The following is a 20,617-nucleotide window of genomic DNA, read 5'->3' as shown; positions in this document are numbered from 1 at the left end:
CCGTAACACAAAACGGCATGAAACCCAGAAAAGTCGCACCGTGCGATTTCTGGTGTCTGGAAACTCGCACGGTGCGAGTTCCTTGCTGTAGTGCGCTTTTCTTTCGTGCTTTGGTTGATCCTTGGAAGGCTTTTTCGTGGTATTTCTTCAATGATTGTTCTTCACCCTTCCTTGGACACTTCCATTGTTCTCTTGGCATCTTGTTATTCATTAGAAACATGCTAAATGATAATGCATTCGGAATTGGTTAAATAATGTGAAAATCGTCAAAAACCATCCCCAAATGTTACCAAATGAGCTCCAAATGGTGCCAAAACTATGTAGAAATAGGTGCTCATCAAACACTCCACACTTAGCCCTTTGCTCGTCCCGAGCAAACTAGAGTAAACCTAATCACCACCTAGGCCAAGAATGTAGGAAATAAATCTGTATACTTCCCTTAAACTAGAAGGATTATAACGATTTAATAAAGATGATCAATGGTCATAAAATAAAATACATAAACAAGAGTAAAGGATTCAGAAATAACCTTTGGTCCTAGCAAATATGGCCTAAGAACAATATCAAAATTGATATTCGCCTATTAGTTGCACCCAAGACGATCTGAGATATGCCCTTTGATTATGCTAGAAATCAATCTAAAATTTTCTGTAAAACTTAATTGTCTTTGTGTTCTTGTGATGAGAAAGAGGAGGCAAGGTCAAGAAAAAGCATTCGGGTAGAAATAATTCTCTACCTTTCTTTTTATACAGACCGAAACTTGGAGTCAATTAGGAAAAGAAAAACTTTCCCTAATTTCGGCCAAGTGAACCGAAATAAGGAGTATTTTTCTCCATATTTTGGTCTTTCCAAAAATATATAAAGTGTGTTAAATTGTCATCTAGTGAGGATCGAACCCATGACCTCTTGGCTTGTGTACCCTCACTATTACCACTATGACACATTCAACTTGTTGATATTAAATACAACTGATTATATTTAACTACGAATTAACAGATTAATTCGTCCAAACTAACCTTATATATATTTAATTTAAATATAACTTATTATATTTAATTTACGAATTGACAGTTAATTCGTCTCAACTTAATATTATTTAATTTTCATTAAATAATTATCTCATCAACACATTGACTAACTTTTTAGTTATTTTGGGCATCAATGTAATTATATTTCTATAACCACATTTCTCAAACACGTCCTATAGGTGTGACCTTTAGGGACCAGTTGATCACCGCCATCTGTATGATAATAACGTCAAACTTTCTAGCAAGCCAACCGTTATTAGGTAAACGTTAATCAACTGATTAAATATACGAAGTATACCCTTGTGAACCTGTAAGAGATTTACAAATGTTATCACACTAATTTGTGGAGGACACCAGCTCCAACAAAGAAAGTATGGGCACTCCTAATTCCCCTCTCTTCATCTCACTCTTCCTTCTTATATCATCCCTCGATTAAGCACATGGTCACTTTTCTTCATAGCTCCAATAAGTGAGTAAACGACCCAAATTCCACCGATACTAACCTCTCTTCCCTCACTCGTCCTCCTTATGTCATCCCTCTTCTAAGATGATCCTAAGTCCACCAATTCAATCATTCACCTTTTTCCGAAACTCATCACATCCTCCTTGTTACTCCCCCTTATCACTCCACTTAGTTCAACACAAGGCTACCATAGTCATCAAAGCCTCTCCTAACCTATCAATTAGGCAGCCTCACATACCTCCATACTTCAACACAACTCCAATAATTCACAACTCAATAACCAAACTCAACCTCACCAACAATGCATAAGACAAGTCAAAACAATTCAACTCCAAACAACAAGTATGCCAAGCACTAGTAACAAAGTAAGCTTCCAAATCCCCCTCCTAGTCTTGGCACACTACTAACCTACCCTTCCGGCCTTCTAGAGCTCCACCACTTATGTCACCAACACCAAATGGAAATAGTCATATATGTGACATGATTTCAAGGCTTCAAAGAGGTCAACAAGATTTTCCAATTTTTTTTCCTACTTCTCTGATTTTGCCTAAACCGCCCTTTCGGGTTTTCGGTTTAGCTCTTTTCCTCACCTCTACTCTCGTGGCTCGCACTCTTTTTTTTCATTTTGCCCAGAGCGCCCTTTCGGGTTTTCACTCCGGCTTCGGCCACTTTCCCACTTTTGCCTAGGATGCCCTTTCGAGTTTTCATCCTAGCCGGTTTTTTCTTTTTCTTTTTCTTTTCTTTCTCTCTTTTTTTTTTTGTTTTTTCATCTTTTTTTTTTTTAAAATGGAAATACGATGCATGAAACAAATATATTACAATATATACATGGTTTTACCAACTCATGCCCACCCCACACTTAAATCTTCACTTTGTCCCCAAAGTGTGAGGTGAACACCCTAAACTCACTCAAGAGTGTGAGTTTGAGGCACCTCCATGTCCCGGAGGTCCTCCCCTTCTTGATTCTCTTCTTCTTCTAAATCTAGCCATTTCGGCTCTTGCTTCATTGACTAGAGTCTCATTATACCCTTGGTATTGGGTGGGAAATTGTTGCATGTATTGAGCATTCATGGCCGCCACCATATCAAAAGTTGCGTTTTGAGTAAAACGCATCTCCTCCAAATCCTCTTGGTAGTGGTGGTAGCGGTTTTCGGTGATTTCCCACCGAGCATTCTCCGTAAGTTGCATGTGAGAAAGGGTAGACTCAAGGTTTGTGACACGGTTTATGATGTTCGATTGCCATGTTTGAAAAGCCGGGTAGTTGAATTGAGGACCCGTGAAAGGATATTGTTGTTTTTGTTCTTGTGGCATTTGAGGTGGAGTGAAATGGGGCTCATCAAACGAAGCATTAGGCATGGGTTCATCATATGGTGCATCATCATGTGGCATGCCACCAAAAGTTAAAGCCCCCCCCCCCCCCACTTGTGGTTGCTCTCCACCCTTACCATTATCCGGTTCAACTGCTTGGGCTCTATCAACCCAAAAGTCCACAAATGCGTCGTCGGGAGGCATATAGAAGTCTTGTGCACTCCCCCAACCCAAGGGTGAGTTGGGGGGACAGGGTAAGTACATGTAGTACTTGTAGTTTTGGCCACCCATGCACCAAATTACTAAGGGGGCGGTTTTGTCCACAACCTCAAGCATGTGTGCCCTCCCCGAGTAATGGTAGTCCATGAGACCACTACCGTCAAGTTCATAAGCATTTGGTTTAAATGGCACACCCGTCTTTTCCACAATCATTTCGATCATACCCCCAATGAAAATGGTATTCTTTGGGTCCTTTTGTAACTCAAGGCAACCGCTCACAAATAACTCAACCCAATCCAGCACTCCCCTCCCCTCCGGGGTCATGGACCATAGGCATTGTATTTATTGGTAATTAATTTTTGTAGGTTCGGTCATGACCAAAAAAATTGTATTGATGTGACGGCTCAAGAGGCGCAAAACCGGGTTTGGGAGGGTTGTGTTTTTGGGATTGCCATGCCTCACATCCCCCGTGATATCATTCCAAAAGGCACTCATCTTTTTTTTTAACAAGGTTTTCTTTGATGGGGGCTTTGGTGATATAGAGGGCCTCTCTTACCTCATCATAAGTCAAGGTGTGGGTAAGCCGGCATGCCCGGAATTTGATCCCCGGGGTCTTATCCCTTCCCAATTTCACTTTCTCCAAAGAAGAAATAAACTCCAAGGTAACACCTCTTCGGGTGGGTGCGGCAATTTTAATGTAGGATTCAAGCCCGACCTTCTCTAAGAGCATTCGGGTCATGGGAAGCATTCCCAACTCGATAAGAAGGTTCTCATAAAGAAATTTTGTTTGTGCTACGGTTGACACCGAAGCAAAAGTTTTCCAATTTGTGAGGGCCTTGTCTCGGAGACCCTCCTTGCCCGAATACTCATTGTCATCAAAGGCCGAGGCTCCCTTGGGTCCTTTGGAGGAGGAAGCCTCGGAAGCATGACCTTTTCCCATTGTAAAACAATTATTTTTCAGAAAAACACAAATTTGGAAATGATTTTTGGGTGAGGCAAAAGAACAAACACCTAATATGCACTACAAGAAGGATGTGCTAATTAGTTGTTTGTTAGAATTAAAAACACCTCACAAGTTTAGGAATCGTTTAAGGACAAACTACAACACAATTAAACAACCAAATTTCGATTCTGAACCAAGAAATTTTCAAAATCAAGGTACTATGAATGACAAGAATAAAAATAAGGTTTATACCTCTCTTTGATCCTTGTTTGTGTTGTTGGATGATGAATGCTAATCAAGAATGCTTAAATTCGTCCCCTTAATCCAATTTGCAAACCCAAAAAACTTCAATCTTCAACCAAACGAAACCCTAGGTCGAAATTTTGTGACGGAATCTTTGATTTTTCTGCAATTACCTTGCCCAAATTGATGTTGGGTAGTGAAAATTGATGAAACTTGAAGGTTAATTGCTTGAATTTGATGATTTATGAAGGTTTTAGGGAGTGATTTTGAGTGGGTTAGGGTAAGTATGAAGGGAGAGGATGAGTGTTAAGAGAATTGGGGAAGAACAAATGAGGAACTCGTGGGAAATTAAGCTGAAAACTGGGAATTGGCGATTTCTCGCACGGTGCGAAAAACAGGTCCAGAAAACTCGCACCGTGCGAGTTTGCTGCTGGAGTCCTCCTTTTTGTTGTTTAATTCTTCACTCTAGCCAATTCTTTTACACATCATTCTTCCTTCTTTTATTCACATATGCCTTTGAGTTGGTAACCTATTCACTAAAACACACATTAAATCATCCTAACATGCTAAAACATTGATGAAAATGCAATTGATTTAATTTATAATGCAAGAATTAAAGGATGCGATTAATTTAAACATGCAAAATGCAATAAAAACAATGAAATGCGGAATTTAAATATGCAAGGGAAGGAAATATTTACAAACTTTTGCCGTTTATTTAACGTCGATGGCTCGACAAAGTTGCATCTTCATTAATTTGAGTAAATTGGATCAACAAGGTGGAGTGTTTCCACCTCACCCACTTCAATTCCTTCATGATAGTGCTTAAGCCTTTGACCGTTCACTTTCAAAACTTTTCCGGACTTCAAGAATTTGATCTCAATTGCTCCATATGGAAAAACACGAACCACCTCTTATGGTCCCATCCATCTAGCCCTCAATTTCCCGGAGAAAAGTCTAAGCCGATTTTGAAAGAGTAAGACTTTATCTCCCACTTGAAACACTCTTCTTGAAATCACGTTATCGTGCCATGCTCTTGTTCTAGCCTTGTAAATGGAAGCATTTTCATAAGCATCATTCCGAATTTCTTCCAATTCTTGAAGTTGGAGTTTCCTATGAAGTCCCGCTTCACTCATTTGCAAGTTGAATGACTTGATCGCCCAATAGGCTCTATGCTCAACCTCCGCAGGTAGATGACACGGTTTCCCAAAAAGTAAGCGGTAAGGTGACATTCTGATTGGCATTTTGTAGGCCGTGCGATAGGCCCACAAAGCATCATCCAACCTCAAGCTCCAATCCTTGCGATCTGGATTCACCGTCTTCTCAAGGATAGTCTTAATCTCCCTATTAGAAACCTCGTCTTGACCGTTGGTTTAAGGGTGATAGGCGGTTGATACTTTATAAATTACCCCCATACTTTTTGAGAAGAGCTCCAATGGCTTTGTTGCAAAAGTGAGTTCCACGGTCTCTTATCAAGGCTTTTGGGAAGCCAAACCGAGACGTAGTCCACCGTAAAAAGTATATAAATGTTGCCACAAGATGCGGGAAATGGTCCCATGAATTCAATACCCCACACATTAAATATTTCGCAATAGATCATGGGTGTTTGTGGCATTTCTCCTCTTTTTGAAATGTTGCCAACTCTTTGGAATCTATCACATGTATTCACCATAGCATGCGCATCTCGGAATAATGTGGGCCAAAAGAAACCACTTTCCAAGACTTTTCTAGCCGTTTTCTTGGCTCCAAAATGCCCACCACAAGCATATTCGTGACAAAATTTAAGAATTGGAATGATTTCGGTATCCGGGACACATCTCCTAAAGACTTGATCGGCACAAAATTTCCAAAGGTATGGGTCATCCCACACATAATATTTAGCATCACTCTTGATCTTATCCCGTTGGAAGCGAGAAAGACTCTTTGGAAACTCTTGTAAGACCAAGAAGTTGACTATATGGGCATACCATGGCTCAATGGTAGACAATGCTAGAAGTGTGTCGTCCAGAAAGGAGGCTTGTATTGGTGATTCCAAGACTTCTTGAGGCTTCTCTTGAACAATTCTACTTAGGTGATCCGCCACCGTGTTAGTTGTGCCCTTCTTCTCTTTGAGCTCAACGTCAAACTCACTCAAGAGTAATACCCATCGCATCAAATGGGGCTTGGACTCCTTCTTGTTCACCAAATGCCTTAAGGCGGCATGATCCGTGAAGATGATGACCTTGGCTCCAAGAATATAAGGCCGAAATTTCTATAAGGCAAACACCACCGCAAGAAATTCTTTCTCGGTAGTTGTATAGTTTCTTTGAGCCTCGTTCATCATTGTCGACGCATATTGAATAACATGAGGTGCTCTTCCTACCCTTTGGCCAAGTACCGCGCCAAGGGCATAATTACTTGCTTTCGACATTATCTCAAATGGTTCATTCCAATTGGGAGGTTGAATTATAGGTGCCGAAATAAGCTTCTCCTTGAGCATATCAAAAGCTTCCTTGCATTCTTTACTCATAATAAATTCACAATCCTTTTGAAGTAGCTTGCATAGAGGAGCGGCAATCTTGGAGAAATCCTTGATAAAACGCCGGTAGAACCCGGCGTGACCTAAGAAAGATCTCACTTCACACACATTAGTAGGATAAGGCAAGGTGCGAATGGTATCGACCTTGGCCTTATCAACCTCAATCCTCCTAGAGGAGACCACATGTCCCAAAACTATTCCTTCATCAACCATGAAATCACATTTCTCATGGTTGAGAACGAGGTTGGTATCAATACATCTTTGCAAGACCCAAGTGAGATGACTCAAACAATCCTCAAAAGATTGGCCATGAACGGTAAAATCGTCCATGAATACTTCAATAAAGTCCTCAACATGATCCGAAAAGATACTCATCATGCACCTTTGGAACGTTCCTGGTGCGTTACAAAGACCGAAAGGCATCTTTCTATAGGCAAACGTTCCAAAGGGACATGTGAAAGTTGTTTTTGTTTGATCCTCGGGTGCAATTGGAATTTGAAAGTAACCCGAGTAGCCATCCAAAAAGCAATAAAAAGCTTTTCCCGCTAACCTCTCCAACATTTGATCCATGAAGGGAAGCGGGAAGTGATCTTTTCGGGTCACGGAATTGAGCCTACGGTAGTCGATACATACTCGCCACCCATTTTGAACTCGAGTGGGGATCAAAACACCTTCATGATTCTCGACTACCGTTAGCCCGGATTTCATTGGGACAACATGGGCTGGACTAACCCATTGACTATCGGAGATAGGATAGATCATACCTATATGAAGGAGTTTGAGTACCTCCTTCTTCACAACATCCATCATTGGAGGGTTCAAACGCCTTTGTGGTTGTCGAACGGGCTTTGCTTCATCTTCAAGAAGAATTCGGTGCATGCATAAAGTGGGACTAATGCCTTTGATGTCGGCCATTGTCCACCCAATTGCTTCCTTGTGTTGCTTAAGAACTCGGATGAGAGCCTCTTCTTGCTCCTTAGTAAGCTTGCTTGAAATAATCACCGGTAAAGTTTCTTCATCTCCTACAAATGCATACTTCAAGTGGCTTGGTAAGGGCTTCATTTCAACAATAGGAGGCTTGACAATAGAGAGAACGGGTTTCTCCTTTGGTAGCTCTTCTAACAATTTGGAAGAAAGGAAGCAAAAATCCTGGACAGGGGAGAACTCGCACAGTGCGAGTTCTGGGGCTGGAAAACTCGCACGGTGCGAGTTCCCTGCTGTTTTCCGGGTTTATTCCTTTTCTTCCCATTCTTCCATTGGGGAGTTTTCCTCTAGGTCCTTGATTGTTTCCTACAAATTACAAGACAAAGCATACCCCATATCCTCTCTAACCAATCCATTAGTCAAAACAACATCTAATGCATCAACCTTACACAATTCATACACGGTTTGCACAATTGGTTCAAAAGTTTCAAGAAAACACAAAGAGGAAGTCTCGGTTGGGTATTTCATTTCCTCATGTATGCTATACTCAATATTTTCCCCTTCAAATTCCATTGTGAGGGGTCCACTAGACTCATCGATCTTGGTGTTGGAAGTTCTCATGAAAGGCCTTCCCAACAAAATGGGAGTGGAGCCTTTCCCGGGTTCCATTTCAATTACATAAAAGTCGTCGGGGAAAAGCATATGCCCCACCTTCACCAAGACATCTTCCACAATTCCCTTAGAAAAGATATTGGACCTATCGGCCAAAGAAATGACCGTACGAGTCGGTTTTAAAGGCCCTAACTTGAGAGACTCATAAAGGTAAGTGTGCAAGACATTAATAGATGCACCTAAATCAAGCATAGCGTGTTGACAATCCAAGTCACCAATTTTGCAAGGGATGGTGAACATGCCCGGATCACTACATTTTTGTGGCAAACGTTTTTGAAAAATTGCCGACACATGTTCACTAGCCCTTACCTTTTTCATGCTTTTTGCCTTATTGGACCTCTTAGTAGTGCACAACTCTTTCAAAAAATTTGCATGCTTGGGCACACTACTAAGAAGGTCAAGAAGTGGAATGTTTACCTCCACTTTACGAAAGATATCGTAAAGGTTTGAAGTCTTCTTGTCAATTATCCTTGTGTCATTCAAAGCACTTGGAAATGGAGCTTGTGGCTCGTATTCCGGAAGCGGTTCATTGACTCTTACTTGTTGAGGTGTAGATGCTTCCCTATGTTCCACTACCACTTCAATTTCATCTTCAACTACATCCTCCACTTCATGAACAATAGGAAGTGGTCTTGTTTTCTTAGAACCCATGGGTGCCTCTACCAACTCTCTACCATTCCTCAAAGAGACCGCTTTTGCTTGTTCCTTGGTGGGTGGAGGAATGGTGTGAGAAGGGAGCCTCCCTCCTTGAGTGGGTTTAGAATTGAGTGTATTAAGGATTTGACTAACTTGGGTCTCAAGGTTAACAAACCTAGAGTCGATGAGTCGATTTTGTTGAAGCACGGCGGTTTGAAATTCATTGGTGTTGTTTAGCAAGGCTTGGCTTTCTTTTTGCATTGCCACTTGATTCATAGCAAGTGTCTTCATCATCTCTTCCAAGGAATTTTGTGATTGGCTTTGATTTTGATTTGGCTTTTGAAATGAGGAATTTGAGGATCCCTTTTGCTTTTGATTTTGATTCCCCCAACCCCCCCAACCCATATTTGGATGAGATTTCCACCCTTCATTGTAAGTGTTGGAATAGGGGTCAAACTTCCTAAACCCAATAGCCTTCACCGCTTCAATTGCCTCCTCCGTTTGCAAAGATGGACACCCATCGGTAGGATGAGTTGGATCATTACAAAGACCACATAGCCTTCTTCATTTGATTCCAAGTGGTGATGCTTCCGGTGGGAAGATAGTAAAGCCAATCGTTTGCCGCGTCCTTGAGTGAAAAAGGGAAGGCTCTTAGTTGAAGTTGCTCATCGGTAATCCCATTAGGCTTCATGCTTGAGCAAACCACATGAAATTTGTTTAGATGCTTGTTGGGATCTTCCGTGCTAAGTCCATGGAATTGGGGCAATTGGTGAATGAGCCCGGACTTTAGTTCAAAGGTGGCATTTTCTGCCAAGGTCGGAAAGGAGATACACAAGGGCACTTGTGTAAGATCCGGGGCGGTAAGTTCTTTGATGGTTCTAGGCCTTGGTGGATTCTCTCTCTCACCGTCTTGGTGTGGATGCTCATCCTCACGATCACCCATGATGATTCTTATAGGTATGGGTTCGGTTTCAAAGGAAATGATGTTCTCTTCCTCTTGGTCTTGTTGAGTCACGGGGTTAACTTCTTCGATAACCGGGGGGTCTCTTCTAATACCCCCTCCTATCCAAGCTAGTGATCTTTGAATCTCCGGATTGAATGGAAAAAGTGGTTCACTTGAATTCCTGGTATTGACCATAAACAACTATACACAAGAGCACACAATCAAAAAGGTTCACACAAGTGATGAACAAGACACTATCAACAAGAAACAAAGATTAACTAACAACACTATTCTAAAAACACCAATAAAAACACTTAGCAAAACCGTTACCTTCCCCGGCAACGGCACCAAAATTTGACACGCCTAAAACGTCGCAATAAAAGACGGCCAAATTAACAATTTATATACCACTAAGCATACTAATTAACATTAATTCTAAACTAGTAAAGTAGTAAGCAAGAGATCGAACCCAAGAGAAGGGAGGTTTTGCAATGGTGAAATTAAAAGAGCAATTAGAACAATTGTGAGAAAGTAACAACAAATATGTAAAAAGGAGGGGAGGGGGGGTTGGTTTGGTTTTCAATTGTAACAAAAGCAAGACAAAAATCAAACAAGAGTAAGCAACAAGTAATCAAGCAAGTGAGTCTTTAGATGGAATTTTATCAATTTGAGAGAGACTTAATCCGACCCAAATTTAGGCACTTTAGTTGATAAAACCACTCAATCAAGCCTTCTAATTACTATTATTGTCCTATTAGTGAGATTGAATCTCCAAATTCCCTTAATTAGAAGTCCATCACAAGGAAATCACACTTAATAATTGACTCAACTTATTAACTCCTCTAGTGGAAATCACACACATAGATTAATTAACAAGGAGATGAAGCAAAAGGAATCTAATAGGTGTAATTACTCACAATGAAATCACAATTAATGAGCAATCACAACCTAATCTCTCTAATGTTAATTAAACCAAGAAGAAATCACATTCATTAGTCTAATAACAAGTTGTTGCAACATGGGATTACAAGGAAATCACACTTAATAAACCCAACAACATGTAAATTAAGGAACTTGGAAAGATTAAGTAACAAGGAAATCACACTTAATCACAATAATCTAACAAAGATTCCAAAATTAAGCAATTAAACACAAGAGATTAAGAACAATAATAATAATTAAGGAAAGATTAAGGAGTCTTACAACCAAAGATTACACCTTTGAGTCGGATTAAGAAAGGAAGATTAGTTCTCCATGCTAGATCTAAACCCAATAACAAAGATGAATAAATCCCCAATTACAACTTGATTAATTAAAAGTGTGCATAAGATCCCTTAACCTACTTGAAAACATCCTATTTATAGTCTAACGTAACCTAATAATCATGGGCTTAACACAGGAAAAGCCCGTAACACAAAACGGCATGAAACCCAGAAAAGTCGCACCGTGCGAGTTCTGGTGTCTGGAAACTCGCACGGTGCGAGTTCCTTGCTGTAGTGCGCTTTTCTTTCGTGCTTTGCTTGATTCTTGGAAGGCTTTTTCGTGGTATTTCTTCAATGCTTGTTCTTCACTCTTCCTTTGACACTTCCATTGTTCTCTTGGCATCTTGTTATTCATTAGAAACATGCTAAATGATAATGCATTCGGAATTGGTTAAATAATGTGAAAATCGTCAAAAACCATCCCCAAATGTTACCAAATGAGCTCCAAATGGTGCCAAAACTATGTAGAAATAGGAGCTCATCATCAGTATATCGTCAATATATATTTTCCACAATTTATTATACGTTTTTCATGGATTAGTATTATTTTGCCACGAATATTGTTACGTTTATTAGTGTTTTGTCACTATTATTGATATTATTATTGTCTTCAATTTTGTTTAGCTGTGTAATTAATTCAACCTAAAAAAAATTCAAAATATGAATTTTTATATTTTTATTTGTGAACAATAATTCAAAGTAGATTGAATGATTAGCATTATTTTGAAAGATTATAGTGAGAATTATATTTGTGTTTAAAATTAGATATATTGGCTTTAGTTTTAAGTTTAATTTTTCTTAACAAATAAAAAGCAAATACTAATATTTATTGTGTTTTAATTAGTGTTTAATGTTATAAATTTTTCAATTTTTTTAAATAATAATGATGATGTGGCATGTTCTAATAGTCTTAAAAGGTGAATGTTGAAAGCTAATGTTTAGACTTGCTTTTTTATATTATATATAGATTTGTTTTGCCAATAGTTACTTAGTGTTATTAATACTCTTCTTTTGAATTTACAGGTGCATGATCGGGTACAAATCTCATCTATTTTGGTATGTTATCATCATTTGTTTTTTAATTGTCCTGAAATTTGGATATTGAGCCTAATTGAGTCCTTATGTCATGGGATGATAAATGACAAGCTTGGTTACGCGTCCAAGTAATCACTTAACGCCTAAAACTGAGTTTAATTGACGGAAAATAATGTTTAGGGGTACACTTAGTGATAATGACAACAATTAGGGGTATCATGTATGTTTTAAAAAGTGTAGGGGTACCATGTAAAAAGTCAAAAAATGGAGGGGTACCATGTAGAATATCCCTTATAATAAACAAAATTATCTTTACCAAAAAATCAACAATTAAGTTACATTTCTTTGTACGATATGTATTTCTCTTCTACTCATTAAGCTAAAACCAATTTGTTTAAACAAAAACAATCAACATGATAAGACGTATCGACACCTCCCCTCATTCGGTTAATTTTCATGCTTTAAATTGGGGCGGGGCGGGGCTGCGTAACTGCGTTTCTGGCCGTGAACCACTACACAAAAATGGCACGCCAAGGAGGATGGCAGGGTGTAACACCCCGTAATTTTGACCCACTTATAATTTTTTATTTTAAGTTATATTTAGTTGAATTTTTAAAACTACCAGACCCCTTTTTTCACGATGGACAAAATTTTACAATTTTTATTTCTCTATAATCACTCTATTCTAACTCTTATTTCTAAAAACTTCATTTCATTTTAATTAATTTGATCATTTGTTTTATTTTATCCCAACTTAAAACAAACATAATTTGTTATTTATTATCGTATGTCCTTTTATACGTTTTAAAGAGAATCAAGAGAGGCACAACAAGAATCGGAGCCGGAGTCAAATCCCAACCTCAAGTGGGCAAGAGTTAGCTGACAGAATCAAGGGTCATGTGAGACTCGATATATCTAACCCGACGTTAGTACATATATAATAAATCAAAGCATTTTCAGAAATTATAGTTTTCTAACAAATATATAATTTCATAAGATATTGTTTAAAAGTTATTTTACCCTAGTTTTATTTTATCAAATTTACCGGAAGATAATAATTAACCTTCTAAATACCTCTAATTTATATGTAAACAACTCATTTGATGATTATTATGTTCCATCTTTATTTATTTAAGTCTTTTCATTGACTCATAACTCATTTGACATGACCTCGTCATTTCCTCTAATAGTATATAATATATTTTAAAATATTAATACGTTAGTACCGTTATATTATTACGCAATTATCATCGACTCCTGATTGACCATCGTAAATACTCAACTAATCGAATCTTGTTAGTTCGATTACACCACCGATATTATAAAACTTATTTTGATTTAAAAAATTTATTTAAACATTTCTGGTTCCAAAAGATAATTATCGCATCGCAGTTTTAATTTTTATAAACCGATCTTATAAAATAAAAACCGAGTCGTTATTGAGATGATTTCACGGAACCGAAAATAGAGCCACATGGGCCTTAAGGGGTGTTTGGTTCAAGCATTGTAGGTATAAGGTATGGGTTTGGAATGAACTAAACCCATACCTTGTGTTTGGTTCACTGTTTTTGTAATTTGATAGTCGTACCTCAAACCCATGAGGTATGGGTTTCTCATACCCAAGGGGGGAGGTGGGTATGAGAATGATACCTTGGGTATCATATTAAAGATGAGTATTGGAAAAAAATTAGCATTAAAAAAAATTATTTTTTCTTCACAAAACTAAATATATACATAATTATTTTTTTCCCGAATTCTTTCTTTTCCGTGAAAAATACAAACGATGATTTTTCTTGAACATTTTTAATAATATTTAAGAATAGAAATAATAAGATATTAAAAAAAGATTAAAATATGTAAAAAAAACTATATTCAAGTTTTTAACTAATTAATATATGAAAAATTAAAGGAGAAAAATACATAAGTAAATGGTACAATCAATAATATAGACATACAAAAAAAAAGTCCATTCCTCATTCCGGAGTTGAACCAAACACAAGGTATCAGGAATGGAGTTCCAAACCCATACCACCCTGATTTGATTCCTGATTCCATACCGATACCTTCATGTGAACCAAACGAACCCTTAATGCCCTTCCACCCGTCACTCCCTCTTTCCCTTAAGCCACCATCTTCTATTAATTATATATAACTTGAACTTCTTTTATTCATTTTCATTCTCCAGGAAACCAAAAACCCCCTCATTTCCCTTACTACTATACTAGTGCAACCAAATTAAAATCAAGAGATCCTTTTTCTAGTAAATCTCAAGCAAACAAATTAGTAAACCTCAACTTCCATCTCGGTAAAATGAGATTCTCTGGCCAAATCTCAAGACTACATTAATTCACATTAATTCTCTTCTCCAATTACATCTTATTTCATCATCCTTCAATTAACCAAAGGTATTAATATAACTTTTCTTGTAAGTTTAATTTTCCAGGTTTTAGTTTTCTAAATATTTTGTTATAGAATCTACATGCATGTTGATTTCCAACTAGATTTTAGTTTTAAATATATTATCAAATAAATTTATTCAAATTATTAAGGTGGTGTAACTAAAAAATTTCATTATTGTTGTTGATGGTCTCCTGCCGTGAAGAAGAGCACATGGAGTAAGGAAGCGGACCCGATTTTTCCCGACTCAACGAGACCATCTCATAACCCAAATTCGACCTAGATTGAAAATCCCTTTATAAGGGTGGGTAAATTAACATTATCTTTTTTTATTATTATTGCATGTGGGATGTGACACAATCTTATCTATATTAATACAAAAGACAATACTCAATCCTTAGCGCGCCACGTCATCGATGCAATTTTTTTTTTTTTTTTTGGAAATTCATGTTATGGTGGGACCCGTGAGTGTGCAATTTATTTATTTCTTCACATTTCCGTCTTTTCAAACATGCGATAAATTCCGTCTTACAACAAATTCTATGAAATAATATTATGAAAAAATTCTATGAATTCATATTATGAAATAATTTTATACATTCCGTGTAAATAAAATTAAGGAAAATGATAAATATAGCCCTAAGGGCTGTATTTAAAGTGCCACAAAAGGAATGAAAATATTAAATCAAACATTAGTGACATCAATTTACACGTAATTGTGTCTTAAATTCCTAATTTAATTATATTTTGGGAAGTAATTTAGTTCTTAAATACAGCCCTTTAAATACAGCCGTAAGGGCTGTATTTATCATTACCGTAAAATTAATAACATATTCGCAGAATGATTACAAATGCGAGTAAATGAAATTGAATTACATAATTTTTAAAACAAAATTACATAATAATAAAATTACATAATTTCAAGAAGGAATAACATTTATAGACAGGATCGAACATAAAACGCAAATGAATTACATACATATGTTAAAGTTGATTATATTATATTATATTTCTTTTATCCGAATGTAAAGTTTTTTATGTCTGCAATTTTTATTTACAAGAGTAGATTACGTTATTTCCTTATAAACCAGTGTAGGGGTGAACAAAAAGTGGCCCGGACCGGCAAACCGGACCGACCCGATCCGGTCTCCGGGTTCTAAAAAATATGGTGACCGGTCTCCGGTCCGGTCCGGTCCACATTAAAAAAATAAAACTAAATTTGCCTTATAAATTAGTACCGGTCAGGTCCAAACCCGTAAAAAACCGGACCTAAAGGGTTCCGGTCCGGGTCCCCTTCTAACCGGTCCGGCCCGCGGTCTTCGGATATGTGGTTATCCGGTCCGCGGGTTTATCCGGTCCGGTCCGGTTTTGGACCGGTGAACATTCCTAAACCAGTGTATGTGAACACGTGTTTTTAACAAATTTAAACATAAATTATGTAGATCGTAGATTTAGACCAACTAGATAAGTACAATAGAAATGCAAAAAATAAATATACATCCAAAAATATTAATATTGGCCCAAATACATACCCGTGCAATTTTGCATGGGTTTAAAACTAGTTTGATTTAATTGATATTTGCATGTTAATTTTTGTATACAAGTTTATTATGGGCAAAATTTTAAAAAGAACTTTTTTGGAATGTTTTTCGTTCTGTTTGATGTTGGCCGAATAACTAGGAGTAGTAAAGGGTTTTTTTTTTCTTTCTCAAAAATGTCAACTTACTTTACTATTTTTATCAAGTATACAAATCATTAGAAATTTTAAATATTTTTGAAAAGAAAAGTTTGTTAAATTTTATACAGAAAATTGGAATATAAATTTGTACACCAACATCCTAATAATATATTTGGACATAGAATATATTAATTTCTTAGTAAATTTTGTACACTTATTGTGTTTATAGCTTTATATTATTAATTAAATGAGACGGTTATATTAAAATCCGTCTTATGCGGTTCAATTTTTACAGAGATAGAAATTCACTAAGGCTGATTGTGTGATTATTAATTTATTATTGGTTGTTTGATTAATTTTTAAGCATAATTAGAAGCCTTGTAATTTAATTTTCGTTTCTATGTAATATAATGATTGTTTGCGAGACTTGACCATCGATACCCCCAAAAATGTAAATTTAAAGACCTAGTTTATTTATCAAGACTACGTTAGAACATTAGAACCTTTGGCAATCGCGTAGGCCCGACTCACGATATCGCTAACATAAATTTCATTTTAGTTTTTAGTAATATTTTATATCAACAAAAAGGAGATTTCAAATCGGAGTCACAATTTAAGTTTTAATAAGTGGAACACTTGTATATATTTATATATCATTTAATGAGATTAATAAACTTGGACTACTTTTCTTAAAATTTTGCCACTTATCGACTTGCTTAAAACCTCGACCTCCAAAGATACTTTTAAGAGCGTCGTTTATTTAAAGACGGAGTTCAAAATTTATTTTCAAGATGTAGGTTTCACCTAAATCATGTTTGATCATTATAAAATTTCGTTGATTCAATTATATAAATTTTGATGGAGTAAAGGAGTCTTTAGCCCATCTTTCTTAAAATCATACTTACCAAGTTAAACATTTTCAAGATTTAACAAGCTCAAAATTATACGGCGATTTAGGAGCGATTCTTAATCAGTTAACTACCCTAGGGTCTAAGACCGTCCCTTAGTTAATTGATTCAACTTGGTTTGATGATCTTGTGAATCACTCGCATTATTAACCAAGTCGATGGCCAATCCCCGGCTTATAAATAGGGACAACCTCAATAAGGAGACTATTGTTTGATTATCTCCTACATGGTTTCGACCAAACGTTTATAAAAGAAAAGGAATTCAGTTGGAAATCAAAATTTTAACACATAACATTTTAAAAATGAATTTTGGAAATATTCTATTTTTCTTGGGCATTTTTAGGGCTGAATTCGAAAGCTCATTGAGCGGGAAAACATGGTACTACTATTGTGTACGTAATGACATGGAAGAATAGCAATTAGCTTAACCGTATAATACCGTCTGTTGCGTACGAAGGGTCTTTGGTGGACTTATCCTTAGACTCGAGAGTAGGCGGGAGTGTGGCCATACTTCAGGTGGGGACCTGATCAGTCTCGTACGTGTTAGGTGGATCGCATCCGGGTTTCCGAAGGTCTTGATGATAGGTGGTAGACCTCGGGAATAACTAGCCGGGTGGTGAGTAGTCTGTGGTGCGGGTCTGTCAACCCCACGCACCGGTATTCGACCCTGGAGATGAGTGGGCGAATTTTGTTTTAAACGTGCTTATGTCACCACGGTAAACAGGGGTAATAAATGTAAGCCCCATGGTATCGATGTGATTGGCGATATATATTATCATACATGTTTTAACTATTGGTCATATAATGGGGACGTGTACGGTAATTGGCCGGTATATCGTGATAAAATGTTACTAAAAACAATACGGCATTAAAAATTTGTTTGTTTTCTCAAAAAATTGTTTGTTAAAAGTATGGTCGTAGATTCTGTTGTATATGTTGATAATGATTGTTTATGTTATGTTTTAATTGTTTAAAGAAGTTAATCTACCCACCTGACGTTCATTGTTTTTCTTATAAAACTTTTACAAATTTAAAAAAAAAACGTCAGATTGATCAGATTTGTGGAGACCGACCATTCCCGAGACATGCGAAGCTGAAGATGGGATTTAGATATTTTTTTTTAGAACCTGTTGTAAATTGTTAAAAATAATTGTAATATTTAGCATTATCTTTGTATTAGTTGAAAATAGTAGTGACTCGGATATGTATTTATCTTCCGTTGTTTCCTATTTTGGACTTTTTAATATGGTTCTGAAAATCCGGGTTGTTACACAGGGTTCTGCTGGGACGCTAGCGGTGTCGTTCTTAAACTGGGTTGTTCTAATTGAAGAACGAGCAGAGGAAGCACGACGGCGGTGGTTTGATTTCGGCACCACGACAACATGAAACCGCTTTTGGGCTGTGGTCACGAGCCATAATCGCTTATAGCTGTCGTACGTAAGCTTTGGTGTTTGCAAGAGAGGAATTCATGGTGGTTTTTATGGAGGTAAATGATTATGGAGGATGGTGACTGAAGGGCAAGGACATAAAGAAAAGTAAAGCTGGACATTGAATTTGTAGGCAAGTATGTCGAATTGCAATTGAGAGAGTACATCACTAAAGAGGTGGAGGATGAAATTAAAAGGGAAAATAAAGAATTTACGCAGCAATTCATAGAAAAAATTAAGGTTCTTTTGCCAAAAAAACCATATGCTTCAAATTATTCGCCAAAATAACCATTTCATCAAAATATTTCCCAAACTAATCATATCTAGCTAAAAGAGTGTTTACGTTAATTAACCCACAAATATTGTTAGCCTATTCAGTAGACACATTGTTTTCCTTAAGAATAATTGTTAATGGATCTCAGTCGTTGATAAATTATTAAATTGCAAATATGGTTTACCAGCAAAAGAGTAGTAGTAAACTAGTAGCAGCCACGTAGTAAATTCTTGTATCTCAAAACTTTCTAACTCGGCACTTCATATAAAATTTAGCATGATAACACAGCTATTGCCTATTAGGCCAACTTTAAAAAATACGGAGTACACAACTGTTGAGGACTTAAGCTTGAGTAGATCATATAATTTGAATTTAATTTACTAATTTTTGTTGGTGAATTTCAATTTAATCTTGATATTGAAACGAAAACAATAATTCTAAGAATATTATTTTTATATGTATTTGTTCCGGGTGTAGTTCCGGAACAGTGTTTGTGACCACGTAAGCTTGTTGAATGACGTCTTTGCTTGATTCTTCCTTTCGGTCTTTCCTGTTTAAGATGAACAAACTGAGGGCTCGGCTTGGTACCGAGCGTACTCACTCCGACGCTCAAGTCAGTAAACTTAAAGAGGTTAAGTTGTGTGTTACTTGGCAAAGTGTATAGTAGAGAGATAAGGGAGTTTATACCAGATTAATAGTGAGTTTTAGGGTGAATTGTGGATTATTGGATCGTTTTCTCAATGAGGGTTGAGGAGTATTTATAGACTTTCACCTTTTGTCACGTAGTGGCCAAGTGGCAGAGCAGGTGAAAAGACTGTTCTACCCTCGGCCGAGGGACCCACGGCAGGCCGGCTGGCCTGGTTGACTCCATGCGGAGGGGACTTGGATGTGAGTACGCGGATACGCCTCCCGGCTGGTTAGTTGCCTAGCCGAGACCCAAGTGACAGGCCGACAGGCTGTGTCGGTTAGGTTGTCTAATACGTTGACTTGCTGTCTTTTGACTTTGACCTTGCTCAATATGTTGACTCAGTCAGCAGGTGCAGAATATGCCCCATCAATTTGCCCCCAGCGTAGTCTATGCCGTGGTATGGACCTTCGATGAGTGTTGAGCGTATTATGCGCAAGTTGAATTTCTTCCCCGGCTTCTTCTTCCTCGGCTTGGTTCTGTTCAGGCCGTACCATATCCCCCCTTCACATGGATGTGTAATGGACATCCTATATGGAAAAGAAAATGGCGCTGGCCGAGACCAAGGTTGAGAGTGTCGTTTGTATTTTTGATTGCCCCCCGGCCGGTGCTGCTAAGCTTTATTGATCAGCTGGCCGGTGGCGAGCAGATACCAAGGAGCGTGTCGAAGAAGATTTGTAACTGTTTGTCGATTGACATTCCGTGGCTGCATGCTTGACACGTGGCTTGGCATTGATTGGTTGACGTTTCATGGGCTTTGCCCTGATTGGTCCGTTTCATGGGCTTTGCTCTATAAATAGAGCAGTGTGCCCCGTTTTTTGGCCATCACACTTCATTTTCTCAAAAAAATTTCCTCTCTCTTAGTTTTTCGAAGAAACTTCTCTCTAGTCTTCAAAGCGTTACTCGGCGTAGCACTTTTCCAAGGTAAACAAACAAATTTTTCCAACTTTTTAATTGTTAAGTTTTTGTTGTCACTATGTCTTCTGCGGATGCTCCACCCAGTACCTCTGCGCCGGGGGGCGAACCGTCGCGTCCTGATGAAGAGGAGGCACTG

At 37.6% G+C, this 20,617-nt stretch overlaps 2 protein-coding genes across 2 annotated transcripts; both read right to left on the bottom strand.

Moving 5' to 3' along the window:
- Positions 1–5,118: 5,118 nt before the first annotated feature.
- Positions 5,119–5,448, bottom strand: LOC141641572 (uncharacterized). Its single transcript, XM_074450229.1, has one exon. The coding sequence runs from the start codon at positions 5,446–5,448 to the stop codon at positions 5,119–5,121; it is 330 nt and encodes a 109-aa protein (XP_074306330.1).
- A 161-nt stretch (positions 5,449–5,609) lies between these two features.
- On the bottom strand, positions 5,610–9,248 carry LOC141641571 (uncharacterized). The gene is made up of 4 exons (XM_074450228.1): positions 8,055–9,248; positions 7,394–7,871; positions 6,582–7,117; positions 5,610–6,455 (listed from the first exon to the last, which is right to left on the bottom strand). The coding sequence occupies exons 1-4, from the start codon at positions 9,246–9,248 to the stop codon at positions 5,610–5,612; spliced, it is 3,054 nt and encodes a 1,017-aa protein (XP_074306329.1).
- Between the last annotated feature and the right edge of the window lie 11,369 nt (positions 9,249–20,617).

This window comes from Silene latifolia, chromosome 2, assembly GCF_048544455.1.
Source record: "Silene latifolia isolate original U9 population chromosome 2, ASM4854445v1, whole genome shotgun sequence".
Taxonomy (NCBI): Eukaryota; Viridiplantae; Streptophyta; class Magnoliopsida; order Caryophyllales; family Caryophyllaceae; genus Silene; species Silene latifolia.
Note: the sequence above shows the minus strand (reverse complement) of the source record. Positions and strands in the feature narration are given on the sequence as shown.

Bases quoted from the DNA above. Each gene is read 5' to 3' on its own strand.
- LOC141641572 (XM_074450229.1), bottom strand. From the start codon at position 5,448: ATGCCAATCAGAATGTCACCTTACCGCTTACTTTTTGGGAAACCGTGT.
- LOC141641571 (XM_074450228.1), bottom strand. From the start codon at position 9,248: ATGATGAAGACACTTGCTATGAATCAAGTGGCAATGCAAAAAGAAAGC. The intron at 7,872-8,054 runs GTTAGAGAGGAT...TCCCCTGTCCAG, and splicing joins TTGTTTTGACTAATGGATTG to GATTTTTGCTTCCTTTCTTC. The intron at 7,118-7,393 runs GTGTTTTGATCC...GTAACGCACCAG, and splicing joins GGTAGTCGAGAATCATGAAG to GAACGTTCCAAAGGTGCATG.